This window comes from Oxyura jamaicensis, chromosome 23 (assembly GCF_011077185.1).
Source record: "Oxyura jamaicensis isolate SHBP4307 breed ruddy duck chromosome 23, BPBGC_Ojam_1.0, whole genome shotgun sequence".
Lineage (NCBI taxonomy): Eukaryota > Metazoa > Chordata > Aves > Anseriformes > Anatidae > Oxyura > Oxyura jamaicensis.
In genome coordinates this window covers 3,330,601-3,350,542 of record NC_048915.1, presented here as the reverse complement: position 1 = coordinate 3,350,542, position 19,942 = coordinate 3,330,601, and the positions used below count along the sequence as shown (strand labels likewise).

General features: G+C 57.0%; 3 protein-coding genes across 6 annotated transcripts in view; 2 read left to right on the top strand and 1 right to left on the bottom strand.

The window, feature by feature from the left end:
- The first annotated feature begins 1,175 nt into the window (after positions 1 to 1,175).
- On the top strand, positions 1,176 to 7,250 carry PDIK1L (PDLIM1 interacting kinase 1 like). 4 transcript variants are annotated; one of them, XM_035345399.1, is made up of 3 exons: positions 1,176 to 1,241; positions 2,813 to 3,114; positions 5,792 to 7,250. In XM_035345399.1, exons 2-3 carry the CDS (start codon positions 2,830 to 2,832, stop codon positions 6,530 to 6,532), a joined length of 1,026 nt encoding a protein of 341 aa, XP_035201290.1. In that variant the 5' UTR covers positions 1,176 to 1,241; positions 2,813 to 2,829; the 3' UTR covers positions 6,533 to 7,250. The 4 variants fall into 4 exon arrangements, with proteins under 4 accessions (XP_035201290.1, XP_035201288.1, XP_035201291.1 ...); XM_035345397.1 differs by having other exon boundaries at positions 1,181 to 1,241; positions 1,723 to 3,114; XM_035345400.1 differs by having other exon boundaries at positions 1,237 to 1,339.
- Positions 7,251 to 15,900: 8,650 nt separating this feature from the next.
- Positions 15,901 to 19,010, top strand: FAM110D (family with sequence similarity 110 member D). Its single transcript, XM_035345396.1, has 2 exons — positions 15,901 to 16,269; positions 17,487 to 19,010. The coding sequence occupies exon 2, from the start codon at positions 17,565 to 17,567 to the stop codon at positions 18,606 to 18,608; it is 1,044 nt and encodes a 347-aa protein (XP_035201287.1). The 5' UTR covers positions 15,901 to 16,269; positions 17,487 to 17,564; the 3' UTR covers positions 18,609 to 19,010.
- A 370-nt stretch (positions 19,011 to 19,380) lies between these two features.
- C23H1orf232 (chromosome 23 C1orf232 homolog) overlaps positions 19,381 to 19,942 on the bottom strand; it is a 3,616-nt gene continuing 3,054 nt past the window's right edge. The window contains exons 3-4 of the mRNA XM_035345863.1: positions 19,818 to 19,915; positions 19,381 to 19,636 (exon numbers count right to left, since the gene is read on the bottom strand). Of these exons, the coding sequence (XP_035201754.1) occupies positions 19,381 to 19,636; positions 19,818 to 19,915 (354 nt within the window). The remainder of the gene's footprint in view (positions 19,637 to 19,817; positions 19,916 to 19,942) is intronic.

Sequence of the window (19,942 nt, the reverse complement as noted above, 5' to 3'; positions counted from 1 at the left end):
AGGGGTGTAGGGGTGTAGGGGTGCAGGGGTGTAGGGGTGTAGGGGTGCCGGTGTGCACAGGGTACACGGGTACCTGTGTACGGGGTGCACAGGTGCTTGGGTTCAAGGGTACGTGAGTGTAGGGGTTCAGGGGTAGCTGGGGGTGTGTGGGTGCACAGGTACGTGGGTGCGTGAATATATGGGTGCAAGGACACACGGCTCTGCGCTACGGGTGTACATCGGTGCCTGGGCGTGCAGGGTGCGTGGGTACACGGATGCACAGGTACATGGGTGCAGGTGCCCGTGGGTGCACAGGGACATGGGCACGCTTGTGCACAGAGGTGTCGGGGCACACAGGTACACTTGTGCACATAGGTTCAGGGGTACATGGGTGCAAGGGGCCCTGTTTTTACTGCAGCCGTGTCCCCCCCTCAGGGGCAGGGCAGCCTTAGGGCTGTTTTGGGTGCTCCTTCCGGACAGGCTCACATGTCAACCAAGTGACTGTGCAGGCACCGGCCAAGCATATCTTGCAAAATTGTCCCCGTTTCGGCACTTGGGGCTCTTCCAGGGAGGTGTGTGCTTGGAAGCAGGGCTGGCCAGGCACATTGGGAAGTTGGCCACCGAACGTGCACCCATCCCCACGTCCAAAACCTGGCCCTGCCCAAGGCTGGCATTGATTAACTAATTGCTCCTGGACTCGATTAAGGGGATTCACAGCAGAGGACGGGTTTTAATGCTTTAATCGGCTTCCAAACCCTACAAGGGGCTCGTTGGCCCCTAATTGGCTTGGGGCAGCTTAGGCAGGGCCGTGGGGCACTAATCACCACTGGGCTCGTTACCAATTAACCAGGGAGTGATGTGGCAGCACTGATGCAGTGGGAGCACATCCGAAGGGCCCCCACGGGCTCCTCGCAGGACCCCAGCAGCAGCAGCCCCACCGCACCCCAACACCCTCAAGGGGGCTGCGGGACCCCAGCTGTGGGAAACGCACAGAAATGGGGGAGGACAGGGCACAGAAATGGGGGACAACTCTCAGCCAGCAGCTCCAAACAAAGCTAAGGCACGACAAAGGGCGTGAGGGACCCCAGTTATTTATTGATTAACGCCGGGCGATTGATTAATTAATGACACAGAACTGAGGCGGCCGGGGGCGGTGCGAGGGGCGGGCCCTAAGATGGCCGCCGAGGGGGCGGGCCCTAAGATGGCGGCCGGGGGCGGGCCCTATAATGGCGGCCGGGCGGCGGCAGCGCGGCAGCGCTGAGGTAACGCGGGGGCCGCGTCCCCCCTCTGTCATAGACGGACACGGCTGCGGGGTTCGGGGCTCCCCGGGGGGGTTCGGAGGCGGTGGCCTCCGCCTCAGGTGTGTGTGTGTGTGGAGCCCCGCCGCGAGGGGCTCGGCTACCGGCGGCGGGCAGGGCCCTGTGGGGCCGCTTCTCCTCAGGCCCCGGTGCTGGGGAGGGGGGGACGGGGCCTCTCCGCCGGCAGCCCCGGCGCTGCGGGCTCTCTCTGCTCGCTGAGCACCGCGGGGTTTTCCCCGGGAGGTTTTTGGCCTCTGGTGAGGTCGCAGAGCCCTGAACCCCCCTGTGGAAGCGGCCCTGGCTCCGTGCAAGCTGGAAGTGCTTGCTGCAGGGCTTTGAGGAGAGCTTTGAAGTGTCCGCGGTAGCATTGCCCTGAGACTGATGATACCTGTCTTTCTCTCTCTCTTTCTCTTTTTTTTTTTTTTGTTTTCCTTCCAAAAAATAGTACCTAAAACACTGGAAATACTTGAAAGCTTCCTACTGATAACAGGCTCTTTTGATGTGTTCCTTATTGCCTGGTTTACTGACCTAGAGACTTACATTTATCACTGGCGTTCTTGCAAGCTATTCCTGATACGCTAACTGTGATATTTTTTTCTTGCATTTCATTCTGTTTGACCAGTGATGTTTGGCCAGACACTTTTTTTTTTCTGTCTATGGGCAGCGTCCCATTTTGGTGTGTTTGTGTGGAGGTGGTGCTGGTGTGTTTTGATTTATAATCCTCGAGGGAAGCGTGCAGGGAGGCTCATAGATCTGTGGCAGCGTTTGGTGTTTTTTTTCCTGAGTGTGTGTGTGTTTTGTTTTCCTACAGAGCAATATACTTGTTCTTGTTGAAGCCCTTACCCGGTTGGGCAAAGCTGCAAGTTAGGTGCTGGGTACAAGCTTCTGTAATAAGTTGCTCTTTTACTCTTTTTGTAACAATAGAGTTCTCAGACAGATGAAACCAGTTGAAATACAGTAACATTAAAAGTCTGTGGAGTATCCTCTTATCTTAGCACCAGAGGAAACAAAAGCATCACTAAATTCTAACAGAAATATTTATCTATGCAATCATCTTCTTAAAAGACAGCTTTATTTAAATCTGTTACTCCTCAGCCACAGGCTTCAACTTGAACCTCTCCTCCGCTGTCCCAGGCGTGGATGGAGAGCATGACAGAGTGCTGTAACTCACGTAGACACTCACAGAGGGCACTGAGAGAAAGGAGTAGGAGAATATGTGATAACCCCGTCTCAGCACGGTACAGTTCTAGGTTTGAGTTGTTGCCTTCCTGAAAACTGAGCTGTATTTTAAATCTTAACAGTCCCACCGAAATGACGCACTTTTAGCTAGCCCTTAAGAGCCACAGGCTTACAGAATAACTTCTGAAATATTCTAGCTCTCAAACGCAGTGTTACGTTCTGTGCAATGCCCAGAGGTGCTGCCCTGTTAATTGAAGGGTATTGATAGACCTCATATTGCCACGCCATATGGGGGAAAATGCAGCTCAGTTCTTGTTCATAAGTTATAGTTCTGTGGGTTTTTCCCCCTTCCCCAGAACCCTTGATCTTGAAGATGGTGAGTAGCCAGCCTAAGTACGATCTAATACGGGAGGTTGGTCGTGGCAGTTATGGTGTGGTGTACGAAGCAGTCGTCAGGAAGACCTCTGCCCGGGTCGCTGTGAAAAAGATTCGGTGCCATGCTCCAGAGAACGTGGAACTAGCTCTGCGTGAGTTCTGGGCACTTAGCAGTATCAAGAGCCAGCATCCCAACGTCATTCACCTGGAGGAGTGCATCTTGCAGAAAGATGGCATGGTGCAGAAGATGTCCCATGGCTCCAGTTCCTCCCTTTACTTACAGGTACATGAAGCTGAGGTAACGGGGTGGAAGTGCTTAATATGGATGTGCAGCTGGGAGGGAAGGAGATGGGTAGCTAAGACTACTTCTGAGGTATTCTCAGTTAGGAGAGGGTATTTTCACATTGTTGACACCCAAGCGCTACTTTATGTCTTCAAAAGAGCATATATATTGAACAATCACCTGTATCTTTTAATTTGAAGCCATGCCACTCTAGAAGACTCCAGGATGTGCTTTGGTAATTTGAGGAAACACCACAGAGAAAGCACAAGGGAGGTGCAGGGAGTTGATAGAAGTCCCGCTGCAGGGTTAACAAGTTGTACTAGTGTCTTGAGACAGAGCTCTGAAGAATTTCTTAATGTCGGATGTCCTTGGAGGGGAAGTAGCTGTCTGATTTCTTAAAGAATTTTAAGTGTTGGCTTCCTAAATAATAAGCAATTGCTAGAGTACGTGGAGCTGTTTAAAATTATTTTGGGGTAAATAACTTCATCTCTTCAAAGAGTGGCAAAGGTATGATAAATAGTGGAACAGAGGAATAAATACTGCTTTCCCCTGTGTGGCTATTAAAAGCTGAGTTTGGAGGCACATATGTCTGGAAGAAGTACTCAAGTATACTTCAAGGGAGAACCTTGAAATCTCATCTGATTCATTCCCTTGTCAGGGATCTGCCCCAGACTTTAAGTCAACCCGTGGCAGAAACTTGTCTATTTGGTTTAGGCAGCCTGCTCCATGTTTATTGTTACCCGTAGCTGGCTTTTATCATTCTGTTTTTTATTGTTCTTGCACGTCTGGCACAGGGCCTTTTGTTACTGGACATTCCTTTGACAGCACTTCACGGCTGTCCAGGTCCCGTTGTGCTGGGTGCTGTACGAGCCTGAGAACCAGGATTCTTGCCTTTGTGAACTTGCCATAGCTCAGTTGTTGTTACTGGCTGGCTTTCATGAAGGGATTAGGGTAAAATAACGCTGCTCAGCTCCTGTAGGAGAAATTAGTGCCTTACCTTCCTAGTTGTTAGTGGATCCCTGAGATACTGCATCAAACTTGCAGACAGCTCAACAGGAGGAGGCTAAAAAAGGGGGTTTTGAGGGGAAGGCTGCAGGGTGGAGCTGCGAGGTGGGGGGAGAGCTTCCAGAGCACCTACAGCACTGGTTTTTGCTGGTAGCAATGCAGTTGGTAGGTCTTGTGTGTGCGTGGGGCACAAGTGCTGCAGATTGCTTTCCTCTCCAGAGAGCAGAGAAGGGCAAAGGGCAGGGCTGAGCTGGGCTCCCTTTATAACAGCGTATGCTAAAATAGAGAACCCCAGATCTCCTGCGGCGTGCCCTCTCCCCTCCCTGCCCCAGGTGCTATTACATTACAGAGCTGGGCTGGTGCAGTGGGCAGGAGGCTGGCTGGGAAGGGGGTGTCGGTGTCCCCTGCAGTGCTCTGGGGCAGGTCCCAAACTGCTGTCAGCTCAGCCGAATGGATTTAGTGAGATCTGGGGGACTGGCTTGGTCTCCCTGTGCTGCCAGGTCTGGGGTGGATTTTGCTGTCCTGATGCTCTGAGCCAAAATGCAAGTCCAGCTTCTGTAAACCCATGCGGAGGGAGGAGCTGCGTGTTGGTGTGCTCTTGGCAAGGAGGCTCCTCCTGCGCCGCGATACCTTAATCTCCTGTTACTGACTCTGAGCCCTGAGTACGCAGTTTTTGAGTTCTAACACAGAGTTACTCCTAAATTACTCTGGTTTGAGTACTAACCATGCTCGTAATTAAAGATAGCTATAATTTGCTACTAATTTTGCTTCTGAATGGAAAACACCACTTTTTCAAGAAGGTTTTTCAAGATGTCTTCCTAAATATTAATAGCTACCTTAATTTTTGGAAGCCTGTAGAATTTGGAAGCCTGTAGAACCTGTAGAAGCTACGTTTGGTTTAGTAAACATTGGTGTGCTACTAACAAATAATGGCAAGTCTTTACAGCCACCTCCGAGGAGCTGAAAAGGCAAATGTGTAGCTGTGTAAACAGGGTTAGCAGAGGCGATTGCTGCTTTACTCTTGCTTTCTGTATGAAGTGGCTCTTAGAACTAGCTGCTGGACTCATCCAGTGCTTGTGTTCTAGGAAATAGCTGGTGAATAACGATGAGGAAGGTGTTACTTGCAGCAGCTGTTCAGTTGTGCCTGTAGATCAGTGTTCTCCTGAGCCAAGAGATCCTTTACTAACCCTTGCTAGAATGCATTCACGTGTAAGGAGCGGAGAGCAGGCTTTAAAAACCTGTCGTGATGCTGCAGAGGACAAACAGAACCTGCTGGTGCCGTGCAGGGGTGACTCGGAGCTGTGTTTGTACACGGGGCTGTTAGCAAAATGGGTGGGACAGGCTTTGTTGGGGTGGGACGCTGCCCAGCTGAAACAGATGGGAGCGAAATAGCCACTTGGTATCTCTCAAAATACTCTTATCAGGGTCTAGCTCTAGTTTCTGGGCAGCGGTGTGGGCTTGATATGTTTCGTGCACGCACACAGAGGCTGTCGAATACTTTGTGATTTTCTTTTAAATCATAAGCTTCGCACACACTTCCATTTTTACCAGTTGCAGAATCTTCCTCTCTGGATTGCTGAGAGGAAGATCCGAAACTCACATTTTTTTTCCATCGTATCTTTATATTCTTGTGCTCATCAGGTAGTTATGACGCTTCTTTTCCTTGTTGCAGCTTGTAGAGACCTCGTTAAAAGGAGAAATAGTCTTTGACCCCAGAAGTGCTTATTACCTATGGTTTGTAATGGATTTCTGTGATGGAGGAGATATGAACGAGTATCTGTTGTCCCGAAAGCCAAACCGCAAGACCAACACCAGCTTCATGCTTCAGCTCAGCAGCGCCCTGGCTTTCCTGCACAAAAACCAAATTATTCATCGCGACCTCAAACCTGACAATATTCTGATATCCCAGAGCAGGATGGATGCTAGTGACTTGGAGCCCACCCTGAAAGTGGCTGATTTTGGGCTCAGCAAGGTATGTTCGGCCTCAGGACAGAACCCCGAGGAACCAGTCAATGTCAATAAGTGTTTTCTATCAACTGCGTGTGGGACCGACTTCTATATGGCCCCCGAGGTCTGGGAAGGACACTACACTGCCAAAGCAGACATCTTTGCCCTGGGGATCATAATCTGGGCGATGCTGGAAAGAATCACGTTCATAGACACAGAAACAAAGAAAGAACTTCTGGGGAGTTACGTCAAGCAGGGGACAGCGATCGTGCCTGTTGGGGAGGCGCTTCTAGAGAACCCTAAAATGGAGCTGCTCATCCCCGTAAAGAAAAAATCCATGAACGCCCGCATGAAGCAGCTGATTAAGGAAATGCTGGCTGCCAACCCTCAGGACCGTCCCGATGCTTTTGAACTCGAGCTGCGATTAGTCAACATAGCTTTTAAAGACAGCAGCTGGGAGACGTGACCCGCCGAGCAGCCCCGTCTCTCGGTAGAGCTGCTGCTGGCCTAACCGATGGCGAAACTTCGTGGCAGTGAAAGAAAGGAGCCTGACCTCAAACCCGCAGGTTTAGTTCCTTCCGACCGAATTTTGGGTTTCATAAACTATCAGGATGTGAGCTGGCCGTCGTGTTAGCGCTGCGTCGATGTGTATATTACCGGGTTGTCGTATGCAAGTGTAAGATGTGACGGTGTTATTTGTGTACGTTGGCGGTGGGATGTCTGAAGAGCTGAGACTTGGTTTCCGGCAGTATCTCAGAGTATTTCCTACATTCCAGTTTCCTACTTCAGTATTAGGAACTCTCATGGGAAAGGAGGTTTGCATGCTGGCAGTGCAAGCCTTCAGGCTTTGTAAAGTAATCCGGTGTACATATTTATGTCCGTGAGTGACTGGGAGCGTGTGCCTGTGTGTTGCATTCCATGGAGAAATGACACTTAAATTATTTGCTGTGGGTCTGAATGATTGGGGTCTGCTAGAAAACTGGGTGAGGAAGACGGGTGAGAAGCGTTCCTTCTTCTCCAGTCCTGGATAACTTTATTATTTATTTTTATCTAATGTTAAAGATAGGGTCTGAGACTTGACTTTGTAGACAAAAAAAAATACAATGCAAGGGTATCAGCAGCTTTAGAAGTGCTGAGGTGGGCGAGTTTAGCACTTCCAGCCTAATGAGCTCATCCCTGCGGGAGTCAAATTGCAAGTGTATGCAATCAGGTGCTGGCATGGTGGCTAGTTCATTAATCATTCAATTCCGCTTTCCCCTACTAATCAAATACTTTATTAATCCATTAATCTACAGCTTCACGACGTGCTCCCTCCTTTAAACTAGAATCCTGTAGCAAGCGGAGTAGTTACAACAGAGCTTACAAGTGAAGAGGCAACTCCCTGATGAGGGAATCCAGCAGCATAAAGCGTTGTTCTGGAGGTACTCCAAAATAACGGTTAGGGCACAGCTTTCTTGTGAATTGGATCTGCTTCTGGTCACGGTCTCCCTTTCTGGTGCTGCCCTGGTGGTGATGAGGGGACGAAGGGATGGCTGTCTTGTTGAGCACACCTCAAATATGGGGGAGAACCCTTAGCGACCGGGGAAAGGCATCTCAGGCTTTGGATTTATTTCCTTCTTCTTAAAGTAAGACTTAAAGCCACAGCCAGTAGGATGGGAAGCCTTGGAGCAGCTGGAAGGCTGCTTATCCCCCTCTCGTCCTGCACGGGAGCATACTCGTGCTGGGAGACGTTTCATTTACGCTACCTGACTCTGCGGGCCAGACAGAAGCCGCTTTGTGCTGGTGTGATGCTTTTTTCTTCAGGCTGCAGGAGCGTGACCTTTCCCATCGCTCTGACCTTTTGGAAATGTAGTCCTATAAAAAAAAAAGGCAATTTTTCTTTAAAGCTGCCTCAAAGGCTGGTTTTTCTTAATAAAATCAACAGTACCTAGTGTCTAGATGAGCTTTCCGAGGTGACTTTGGGAGGGTGGTGCTGCGTCACACCGAGGTGTTTGGGTCCGGCAGAGTGCCTCCTGCCTGAGCTGGCAGGGATGGAGGCGAGTGCATCGTGCTGAGGGTACGGCCTCTTGCCTGTGCAGATGTCCCGGCGCTGCGCCGTCCCTGCAGGGCGCTTCGTCTGTAGAGGAAGACTGGGAGCCTCTCTGAGTAGCGGGCGACAAGGAGAGCTCTCATCCAGAAGCGAAGATCTGCTCGTTCTCATGTATTAACTGGGTGAAGTACAACTGGAGACAACTTGGTAGGAGGAAAGCAAACCTCTTGCTCTCTGTGCTAACGCTTCTACAGCCATCACATCCCGGCATGCTCATTCGGGGCGGCTGCGTAACGTTGAGGGTAGGCAACCTTCCGTGGCAAGTTCTGAAAATGCATCGGCTTCCTCCTCTCTCCTGCGCACCCGAAAGACAGAATCAGCTCGGGTAGTTCATCCCTGTTAATCTTACAGTATTAATCTGCTCCAGAATAACTGCTTACCTGTAAGGCGCTTTGCAAATCAGTAGATTCTCCCTTAAATACCTCAAGGGACGAGCACCGAACGCGCTGCCCGCCTGCGGTGCAGAAATGAGTGCTAACGAGTGCACGAGAAATTTGTTGTTTGACTCCCGAAGGCTGTCTTTGCACTGATTTGCCACTTTAAAGGGTGGGGGTACCCGAAATCCCTCTCATGGTGCTTAGCCTTGCTGTTGGGTGACACTCGGCGTTTTCTGGGCTCAGTGAATGGTCCTTGAGGTCTGCGTTCTGTTTCTGTGTTGTCTGAGGTCTTTGTTTTCAAACCTTCGGTGAAGCAAACTGTTGTAGCAGCTACGGAACCATTCACCAGCGTGACACCAAGTCAAGATACTCTTTGGCACTCAAAGGTTTTTTTTTTTTTCAAATCTTTCTTTAAAAATTGTAAAATATATTTTGTGCAGAATTTATAATGGGGGAGATGATTGTGTAATTTATTAAGTTCCTGACTTTTTTTTTTTTTGAAATAAAAACCTGGATTTCAATGAAGCTTTGGAACTCTCCACCGAGAAATGCTTTCCTTTCGGTCGGCACAATGTCCCCGAGCTGCCAGGCTGCAGAAGGGTTTACTCGCTCTGCTAGAGCGGTCGTGAGCTGTAGGAGTACTCCAAACGACTCCGGGGTTGCAGAGATGCTGGGCTGGCCAGGAGCTGGGCTCGCCGTGTGTGGGCAGCGGCGGTGCCAGGCTCTGGCAGGTACCTGACGTGCTGCTGGAGGTCTTTCAGTGCCCGGCCCCGCTGGATGTGCCCGCAGCTGGCTTCTGGACCAGCTGAGGTGAGCCCTGGCCATGTGGAGCCTTCTGCTGAGCCTTAAGAATCAAAGCGCTGCTCTCCTGGGCGTGCTGCTTCCTCCTCAAAGAGGGGATTAAAGGCAGCAGAAGTCTCGCATCCATTGCGTGCGTGGAGCTGTCACTCTGGGCAGAGTGAGTGCCACCCCGGGCTGAATGGGAATCGCGGGCAGGCTCTGTCTGCTCTCGTACTGGTCTGACTGGATTTGAGGCCGTGGATAGATGCAGCCGCTTCTCTGGGCGCTGCTGCTCCTCCCTCTGAGGCAAGCCTCCCCCCCGCAGGGGATGAGCGCTGCAGTGGGAAGCCCTCACCCAGAAAACCTCCGGCTGTTCCTCCTGTTCCCCCCTCCCCAGCACGCTGCGATTCCCCCGTGCAGAGAGCTGAGGGCAGCCTGGTGAAAGTGTCCCCCCAGCACATTTCCCTCCTGTGCGTGGGGGCTGAACTGCTCCATCCAGCCTGGGTTTGTTTGGAGCTGGCTGGCTGCTGGGGCTGACCCAGCTGTAAATGACGCCCTGGAGGCCGCGAGGTGCCGGCGACCTGCTGGTCTCACATGCCCCGAGAAACCTTAGAAATAAAGGCGAGGAAATGCTGTTACTTATACATGATACAAGAGGCTAAGGTCATTTGCATGCTTTTAATTACAAGTGCTCCAGAACAAAGGGCTGTGCAGACTGGGAGTGGGACTAGCGCAAACTGGAAATGCTGTAAATTATCCTGTGCTCCTGTTTTTACCCCACCAGCAAACCCAAACCCAGCAGTCCCGTGGATGCCGCCGTGCTTGCATCGTCGCCCGGAGTTCTGCGTTCCCTGATGCTGCAGGCAGGCAGGGCCCTGCCTGGCTGGGAGCTGTGGTTAAATCTGTAAGTCAGCACAGTCGTTGCCAAAGAGAAAGGGTTTGGAATTGACATTTTCTGCTCCATTAAAGGATAAGCACCTTAATTAAAGGAGAGAGTCGCACCTCTGGTTAGCTGTAAGACCGGTGACTGTAAATACAGACACAAGCTAAATGCCTCCCCCGTAAAATGCAGAAAACTAAACCTACACACTTGTAATATGCCTAACACAGGGAAAACAGAAATTAATCTCCGAAGAAATGCTGTTACAGACCCCAGAGGTTAAATAAAGCTGCGTCTCAGCTCAAATAACCCAAGCCCTGCTTTATTTTGCTCGATTCGCAGAGTCCTCGGGCTGCCGATCGCCCGTCCCGTTTCCTCGGGCAGGCTTTGGCCGGGAGCGCTCCGCAGTGCTGGGGCTGCGAGCTCCTGTTTTATTTGGTGCTTTGCGTCCGTTTGGACGCGGCTGTGCTTCGTGCCAGCCAACTGCAGCTCCCGCTGAGGCTGCGGCGCGATGGCAGGCGTTGCTTTGTGGTGCAGATAAGGCCCTGCCTGCGGTGGCAGAGCTGCCCGCCCCTTGGAAGGATGCCCTCTCTCTGAAGTAACGTCTCTTTGCTCTCGTGCAGAGGCTGAGCTGACACCCTCGGGTGGACTCTGGACCGCGGGCAGCACGCGGATAAGCTCTGCATTGCTTTGCCCCTTGCCATACCGCGTCACCCGAGCCCTCTCTGGGATCCGTCGTGGCGTGTTCCCAGTCACAGAATCACAGAATCACAGAATTTCTAGGTTGGAAGAGACCTCAAGATCATTGAGTCCAACCTCTAACCTAACACTAACAGTCCCCACTAAACCATATCCCTAAGCTCTACATCTAAATGTCTTTTGAAGACTTCCAGGGATGGTGACTCCACCACCTCCCTGGGCAGCCTGTTCCAATGCCTCACAACCCTTTCAGTAAAGAAGTTCTTCCTAACATCCAACCTAAAACTCCCCTGGCGCAACTTTAGCCCATTCCCCCTCGTCCTGTCACCAGGCACGTGGGAGAACAGGCCAACCCCCACCTCTCTACAGCCTCCTTTAAGGTATCTGTAGAGAGCGATAAGGTCGCCCCTGAGCCTCCTCTTCTCCAGGCTGAACAAGCCCAGCTCCCTCAGCCGCTCCTCGTAGGACTTGTTCTCCAGGCCCCTCACCAGCTTCGTCGCCCTTCTTTGGACCCGCTCAAGCACCTCCATGTCCTTCTTGTAGCGAGGGGCCCAAAACTGAACACAGTACTCGAGGTGCGGCCTCACCAGAGCCGAGTACAGGGGGACGATCACCTCCCTAGCCCTGCTGGTCACACTATTTCTGATACAAGCCAGGATGCCGTTGGCCTTGGCCACCTGAGCACACTGCTGGCTCATATTCAGCCGACTGTCCACTATCACTCCCAGGTCCTTCTCTGCCTGGCAGCTCTCCAACCACTCATCTCCCAGCCTGTAGCTCTGCTTGGGATTATTACGCCCCAGGTGCAGGACCCGGCACTTGGCCTTGTTAAACTTCATGCAGTTGACCCCAGCCCATCGGTGCAGCCTCTCCAGATCCTCCTGCAGAGCCTTCCTACCCTCGAGCAGATCGACACTCGCACCTAACTTGGTGTCATCTGCAAACTTACTGAGGGTGCACTCAATGCCCTCATCCAGATCATCAATGAAGATATTGAAGAGGACCGGCCCCAGCACCGAGCCCTGGGGGACGCCACTAGTGACCGGCCTCCAACTGGATTTGACTCCATTTACCACAACTCTCTGGGCCCGGCTATCCAGCCAGTTTCTAACCCAATGAAGCGTGCGCCAGTCCAAGCCAAGAGCAGCCAGTTTCTTGAGGAGAATGCTGTGGGAGACGGTGTCAAAAGCCTTGCTGAAGTCAAGGTAGACCACATCCACAGCCTTTCCCTCGTCCACCCAGCGCGACACTGTCATAGAACGAGATCAGGTTCGTCAAGCAGGACCTGCCTTCCATAAACCCATGCTGACTGGGCCTGATCGCCTGCTTGCCCTTCAAGTCCTCACTGGTGGCCCGGGCTGTGAGCCCAAGAAGTGGCGTCCCTCGGAGAGCTCGTTACAAGCTTCTAAACATAAATTGTTCGTTGGCAGCTCAGGCACTGCTGAGCACTGACCAGGTTTCGTTTCCTTTTTGCTCAGGGTCTGGGAGCAGTTCATGCAAAGTGCTGGCTGTTCTTACACGCCGTGAGGGAAGAGGGATCTGTCTCGAGTGTCACAAGCTGTCCTGAGTGCCTGCGCTGCGTTTGGGGAGGGGTGGGAGGTGGAAATCCCAGCCCGAGCTGCTGCTTCTCCTCTCTGACCACCAGGTCCGTAAGGTTTGGGGGAGTCGGAGGCTGTCTGCTTCTGTAAGCAGGGCAGGGGGGGCACGGAGAAGCTGAGCGACCCCAAAGATCAGCCCCAGTGCGTCGCCGCAGGAGGAGCCGCGGCCCAGGTGATGTCCTCCTCTTCGAGCCCCTTTGCTCCCAGATGAGTTTCCAGCTCTACCTGGGTGCCTGCAGCAGGAACGGTTGCACAAGGGCTGCAGTTCCTGAGGAGCAGCCGGTGCCGGGGCCCTGTGGGCTGAGCTGGCAGGTGGTGAACTGGGGCTGTGGCTGCCACGGGCCTGGGGAGGAGGATGAGGAGGAGGAAGGCAACCTCCCTGTGGTGCCTCTCTCGTAAGTCCTGCTCCTTTCAGATGCTTTAACCAGGTAAAGTATGCTGGGCTTGGGCGCTAGAGGATATGGCCGATGTGCTTTGCGTTTCTTGGAGTGGGTGAAGGGAGCAGCAGCGTTAGAATTGCAGGTGCTCTGGGGTTTGAAACGAAAACAACACGAAAATGCCCATGGGTCCCGTGCAGCAGGTGGAGGATCCAGCCCAGACACTCATATTTCAGAGCCCCCTCTCTCGTGGTAACCTTCCCTCTCTCTCAACCATATGTCCATGGTCCAGATGCTGGCTGGTTTTGCTTCCCAGACTGGCACAGGCACCCCAGGTCAGCGGGGCCAGCCTCCCCCTGCCGCGTGGAGCCCTGCCTGTCGGCGGGGCACGAGCATCTGCGTGAGGCTCCGCGTCCTCTGCTGCGCCCCGCTGCTCTCCAGTTCCTACTTGCACCGACTTGCGGGTGGCTGCCTCAGACGAGGCGTTGGTTTCAGACTTACTTATGCCCATTTGAGCCCTTGATATTTTTAAACTTGTGTGGCAGGCCTTCCACTCCTGCTCTGTCCCGAACGCGTCTTGAGCCCTCTGGCTTGCAGCCATACAGCCCTGAGCCTGCCAGCTCATTTCGGCTGCTCTCTGCTCTTTGGTATTTACATGGGCCCCAGACCAGAAAGGGCTTTTGTGGGCTGGGAAAGTAAACTGGCAAGTAGAAACAGATGGCGATGTTATCAGCTCCCTCTGTCACGTCTGCACCTGGTCGCGGCGGTGTGAAAGTGATTTGCAAAGGAGAAACGCATCTGGAGAGGTGACTGAGGGGCAGCTCGAGCCCGGACCGCTGTCCTCCAGGATGAACTCTGGAGAAGTGGGTCTCCTTATTTACCATTTGCTTGCAGACCGGGTGGTTATTTTACATTTTCCTTTATATCCTGGCGCGTGCTGGGCTCTTCAGGCACCTTGAGGCCCTTCCCGGGAAGCCCAGCGGTGCTGAGGGGTCAGAGCTTCCTCCCCAGGAGGCCACATCTGCATGCCCCGAGCAGATCTGCGGGACGAGGGCTTGGTGTTCCCCTATACACCACAGTATTTTGTATTCTGACTACACAGAGAGCCCTCCTCTGCACGTGGAGGAGCAGGGCTGCGAGCTCTGCTATCCACACCAAATTTCCCTCTCTGGAAATCAGCTCATCCTCCCTGCGGTCAGCCGGCCCTGGACAGCCTCAGACCTCCTCCACGCGTGGCTGTCGTAGCCTCGGGGCTGCTCCTGCCGCTCCTCTGGGGCGGGTCGGGGCTGCGGTAGGGCCCTGGTGGTCTCACAGAGCGCTTCTGGGGATCCTCTGCTGGGGATCCTCCTCCTGGAGCCTGCGGTGCCTAATTCCGTGCCCACCTCGTACGCACCACCGCAAGCCCGGAGAGGGGAGGTCTTGCTGGGAGCGGAGCTGTCTGATGAGGAGCTGGAGGTCCTCAGAAGTCACTTTGGAGGGAGGAGCTGTGCTCTTGGACCTCTGGGGCCTTTCTCCACCTTCTCTCCCATCACAGGCTGAAAGCATCCTACAGCTGGACCCAAACCTGCGCCTCTCACGTCATCACTGGCCAGGCAGCGCTGAAGCCGTAAGACAAACAGGCTTCATTAAATACCAAGCAACTCTAAGGGGCTGTGTGACTAAGAAACGCCACCCGGTGTGTCTACGAGAAGCTGATTAATTGGGTAAATCACTGAAATCACTTCCTAGAAAGGGAAGTGACAGCCACCCCCCACCTCACCCGGGGCTTCGGGAGCTGCCTGGCCTCCTCGTGCCAGGGAGGACCCCTCAAACCTCCCCTTCTGCATTCCCTAAGGAATGTGGCTTGTGCAAGTTGTTCAGCCTGCTGCCTGTGCCACCCCCCCGTCTGTCTGTCCCGTTCCCAGGGCAGGGGAAGCGGCAGGCCCTTGGTGGAAGTGTACCCCGGGGACACGCCACAGAAAAAGGGAATCAGAGCCGCTCTTACTCATGGGTGTCTTGACCAGAAAGGCTGCCTCAATTCCGGCTCGGAAAATAAACCTGTCTCAATAAACAGCGATTCCTGTTGCTTGGTGTTAAAACAGAGGTGGGTGGGGAGCAGATCCCGGTCCTGGCACGGGTTTTTTGGCCGCTTGTCCCCATCCTTTTCCCGTTTTCCTCTGGAGCATCCCGCGCAGTCTGCGTGCTGCTGGGAGCGCAGCTCAGTGCGTTGCTCCTCCCCGGGTTTGTCTTTGTGCTTTCGCTGGGGTTCGCCCTGTGCCGGCAGGGCTCAGGCAAGCCCCCGTGCCTCAGACCTTGCAACAGCCTCGACTTCAGGCTTGGTTTTTCCAGCGCTGGGCGTGCTGGCCCCCGTTCCTGCCTGCAGGGAGCTGCTGGGCGCTGACCCGGCCCCGTTCCCGGCACTGGCAGTGACACCGGCGCTGCAGGAAGGAACTGGCGTGGGGGCAGGCAGGTTCGTGGCCATGTCCCCCCTCTTTAAAGGAACCTGCAGGTCCCGTGCCAAATTTTGTGGCGTTGTCCCTGGTACAGCCTCCTGGTTCCCTCTTCGGCTTCCTGCCTGCAGGGAGCTGCTGCAGGTCCCTGGGGTTGCTCGGGCTCCGCAGCACAAGCTTTGGGGGGCTCAGGTCCCCCCCGGGTGGGCTGTGGGGCCTGGGGGATGCTCGGCCCTCCGGGAAGGGGAGAGGGCAGAGGTAAAAATAAACCCCTGGGCTGGCTCCGGTCCCTGTGGCTTCCTGCAATTTACAGCCCTTCCCGGGGGAAGAGGGGGCAGGAACCTGCCTGGCTCAGAGCTTGCTTTGACCCTTTCACCACCGACGGAGGAGGCGCCGGGACCTTTCCTTGCTCCATTCCGCCTGCCCGCTGCAGGACCCTGGGGAAGGGGCATTGCGGTGGGCTCCTGCTCCTGAGCTGGGCTCAGCATCTCCAGGGCAGATAGAGGGGGAAGAGCTGGTGCGGTGGGTGTGCTTCCATCCTCCTGCTCCTGATGTGTGGGTGTGAGGGGGGGGGACAGGCTGAGACGAGGCAGACCCCACTGCTTCGAGCCCCCAAGGGGCAGAGGGTGGTGGGGAGCCCGTCCCTAAATCAGGATCCCATCCAGGCTCCCATCGGGAGGCAAAAAGGGCTGGAGAGGAGATGGAGCCTGGGGCTGCAGGAGGAGAAGGGTTAATGCTGGCTGCACGGGGGTCTGGGGTGCACAGGCTGTGGGAATGGGGGCCCCGATGCCAGCAGGGTGCTGGCACGCTGCGGTTGTGCTGACGGGGCTGGGCTGGCAGGGGTTAACGGGGTGGCTCTTCCTCCCCCTCTATATCAGGCTCCTGCAGCTCTGGGCTCAGTTTGCTGCTGGCGGCCGGAGGGACAGGGAGCGGCGGTGACCAGCGGAGCACCCCTGACCCCTGCGTGGGCCCAGGTGAGCGAGAGCATCCTCTGCATCCTCTGCATCCTCTGCATCCTCTGCTGGCACGGCTGCTGGGCACGGCTCCTGGCGCTGGGCTGGGGGTGCGGGGACGCCGGCACCCTGGCTGTGCCCCGTGAAGGGTGACGGGACCACGCGCCGGGGGCAGCATCCCTTGAGCCACCCCAGAGCTCTGCCCGAAACCCAGGGAGGTTTTTTGGGAGTTTGCCCCCTTAGGAGCGCAGGAGCAGCAAAGCTCCGTGCCTCGGTTTACCCGTCTGTAAAATGGGGTGGGCGCCATGCTGCAGCCCTGGGCTGCGTGTCGGGGCAGAAGGCTCCCGGCTGTTTGCTCCGTGTTAGCCGGGTTCTGCCCATCCTCGCCTCCTCCTCACGGCCATTTGGGCTTCTGCTGAGGGCCACCATCTGCTTTGGGCATTTACAGCCCCTGGCCAGGCCCCACCTCCACCGCCCGATTTATGGCCCCAGCCCCACACGGCCACACCGGCTGCCTCCGAACCGTCCTCCTCCTCTGCTGTCCCCACGCAGATGCTCGGGTAGAGCTAGGCAGGAGCCGTCGTGCCCCCAGGGCTAACAGAAGCCCTTTGCCCCTTGAACCCCACAAACGGAGGTAGGAGAGGCTCAGAGGATCGCTCATCCCAGCGCTCAGGATCCTCCCGCTGCGGAGGGACCGGGGAGGCTGGGCTGACCCCACTGCCCCCGGCAGCCTCGGTGCCGACTGCCTGCCGCAAGCAGCCTCCGCTTAAAATAAACCTGCCCCGAGCTCCTTTGTTTTCCTTTCCGAAAAGGGAAGTGGAGCCAGGGCCCGGCCCAGGCCAACGCCGCGGGGAGCCGCGATGCCCGCACGGCACGGAAACCCCGCTGGCCAACACAGCCCCGGCCAACGCGGCCCCGCTGCCGGCACGCGGGGAGGTAGGGCCAGGGAAGCTCGCTGGTTTCCCCGTGCTGTCTTTGTTCTGCTGTCCCTGGGCTCATAAAGATAAGGCGGTGGCTCCGGTATTTTTTCCTGTTTGAAGCCGCTCTTGGGATCTCGGCGATGCCGGCGGATGCTCGGCGCTTCGCTCTTCCTGCCCGTGATTGTTCCTGCAATGGCTTGCGGGGCACCTCTGCTGCGGGCAGGGGACAGCCCCGGTCCCTGCTCTGCTCCTGGTCCTTCTGCTGGTGGTGCCTGCCCCATCCTCGGTACTAATCTCATCTCTCCTCTCTCCTGCCAGGGCCGTAGCTGAGTCCAGGAGCCGAGCAGACCTTTGGGGTCCCCGTCCCACCCGGAGCCAGCTGGGGGCTGGAGGGCAATGGTCCCCCTCGGCAGCTCCCCCCGAGCAGTGTGCTCCCCCGGCCGCGGCGTCTCCCCCCTGCGCCTTCTGAACCGCGGCCCCGAGTACCTGCGGGAGCAGGTGGCGGGGGGCAGCGGGGGCCGCGCGCCCAGCGCCGTGGAGCGGCTGGAGGCCGACAAAGCCAAATACGTCAAATCGCAGCAGGTCATCAACAGCCGGCAGGAGCCGGCGCTGCGGGGCTGCTCGCCTCGCTTCTCCCCCCGCGGCCGGCGCCTGCTCGCCCTCCAGCAGCGCCACGAGCTCTGCCAGGGCTCGGACCTGAGCCGCGACGGCCCCCGCAAGCCGCCGTGCCCCCAGTCCCCCGTGCTGCGGAGGGGCGGCAGCGGCAAGCGCCTGCTGAGGCCCGACTCGCTCATCATTTACCGGCAGAAACGGGACTGCCCGGTCATCAACAAGGAGAACAAGGGCTACGGGCTGGTCAGGCGCCTCTTCCAGGGGCCGCTCAGGGACAAGCCCCCCAGTTCCCCCCCAGCCCGGGGGATCCCCGGAGCCCCCGAGAGCCCCATGCTGTGGGTGCCCACGGAGCGAGCGGAGCCGAGGACACCGGGCACCGCCAGCAGCAGAAGCAGCAGCGGCAGCAACATCTTCCAGCTGCCCGGCAGCCCCGTGGCGCAGCCCCCCGAAGCCCCCAGCCCTGCCCAGACCCCCGCCTCCCCCAGCCCCAGCAAGCCGGCGCTGGGCCTGCGCCTCTCGCTGCCGCTGTCGGAGAAGGAGCGCTTCTTCAACTACTGCGGGCTGGACCGGGCGCTGGTGGAGGGGCTGGGGCAGGAGCGGTTCGTGCCGGCGGGCTGGGACAACGCCTCGGCCAAGTTCCCCGGCTCCTGCGAGTGGGAGCCCAGCCAGGCCTCGGGGGGCAGCGGGGAGGACGCGGGGCCGGGCGACGAGGAGCAGGACGCCCGGCTCTGCTCCGCCGTTTCGGTGGTGGAGCGCAACGCCCGCGTCATCAAGTGGCTCTACGGCTGCCAGCGAGCCTGGGCGGCCGCCAAGGAGTCCACGGTGTGAAATTTGGAGCCCCGGCCGGCCCCGCGGGGGTCGGGGTGGCAGCGTGCGGCCCCTTGCCCGGGCTGGAGGAGGCCTACGGCCCGCAGGCGTCCTCGGCCCCGGCACCGGAGGGCTGCTGCTGGCCGGCAGGGACACCAGGTCTACCCCTTGGGGGATGTATTTTGGGGGGTGGACGCAGGGCTGAGTGTGGTGGGGGGCCCCAGGGGCTCCCCTGGGTGAGTTCAGCCCCAGGAGCCCGCAGGCTGCTGTCCCCCACCGGGTCCCCTCCTCTTGGTCCTCCCTGTTTCTGGATGTGGTCTGGGATGGGGGGCAGAGCCCGAGCCCCCTCCTCAACGCTGTCCTCACAAGGAACGGGGCGGCTGGGATGGGAGCAGGGCTCAATAAACCTGTGGGTTTTTTCTAGCCTGGCTCTGTGTGTGTGTTTTCTGCCATCAAAGCCTGGGGGCGATGCTTTGGGGCTCAGGGTGGTGCCCCCCTCATCCCTCCGGAGGGTCTTGGCCGCCTGGGACAGCTCTGAGGCCTTGGGGACGCGATGGGGTGGCTCCGGGGGTGACCGGGCTGCTGGGGGTGGGCGGGGGGGGGGGGCATGAAGGCAAAGAAAGCACCACACACGTTTAGGGAAAAGGCACCTCGGGGTCTTTAGTGCCGGCACCTCCGCGTCCCCAAAGCCCACCACAGCACCACCGGTGGGGGCTGCCGCAGAGTCCGGCCTCCTCCTCCTCCTCCTCCTCCTCCTCCTCCTCCTCCTCTTCCTCCTCCTCCTCCTCCTCCTCTAGTTGCCCTTGGGGGCGTTTTTATTTCGGATTTCAGCCAGCTTGCTGGCCAGGAAGCCCCACCTGAAGGCCCCTTCCTCCGGCTCCCGCAGGTCGTAGGGGCCCTCGTCCCCCGGCGGCTCCCCGGGGCTCTCGCTCGGCTCCGTCGGGGGCTCCTCCTGGTCGGGGGCCGCCGCCTGCTGCCACTTGGTAGCGAAGAGATCCCAAAAGCCGGGTGTTTTCGGGGGGGGCTCTGCCGGTGAGGCAGCCAGCGGGCTGGGGGGAGAATGGGGTCGGGGATGTCACCGCAGGGCCCTTCCCGAACCCGCTGCCGCACCAGGGGGGGTCCGAGCCCCCCACCCCCTTGGTGATGGGGAGGGGGACCGCAGGTGACGGGGTGGGGGTGAGGTGGGGGGTGGCTGTGGGCCCCCCCCCCCAGCCCCGAGCCACAACTCACTGGTCGGCGCAGGGCTCCGGGCTGAGCAGCTGGTGCTCGTCCTCACGGGCGAAGAGGGACGAGAGGCTCCGCCAGCCCCTGGCACCCACCCCCTGCACCTGGGGACGAGGCACAGTGGGGGGGGG

What these genes read in the sequence shown, in the direction of transcription:
- FAM110D (XM_035345396.1), top strand. Translation starts at nt 17,565, where the DNA reads ATGGTCCCCCTCGGCAGCTCCCCCCGAGCAGTGTGCTCCCCCGGCCGC.
- PDIK1L (XM_035345399.1), top strand. Translation starts at nt 2,830, where the DNA reads ATGGTGAGTAGCCAGCCTAAGTACGATCTAATACGGGAGGTTGGTCGT. An exon ending in GTTCCTCCCTTTACTTACAG is followed by an intron (nt 3,115 to 5,791) that starts GTACATGAAGCT and finishes TCCTTGTTGCAG; the next exon opens with CTTGTAGAGACCTCGTTAAA.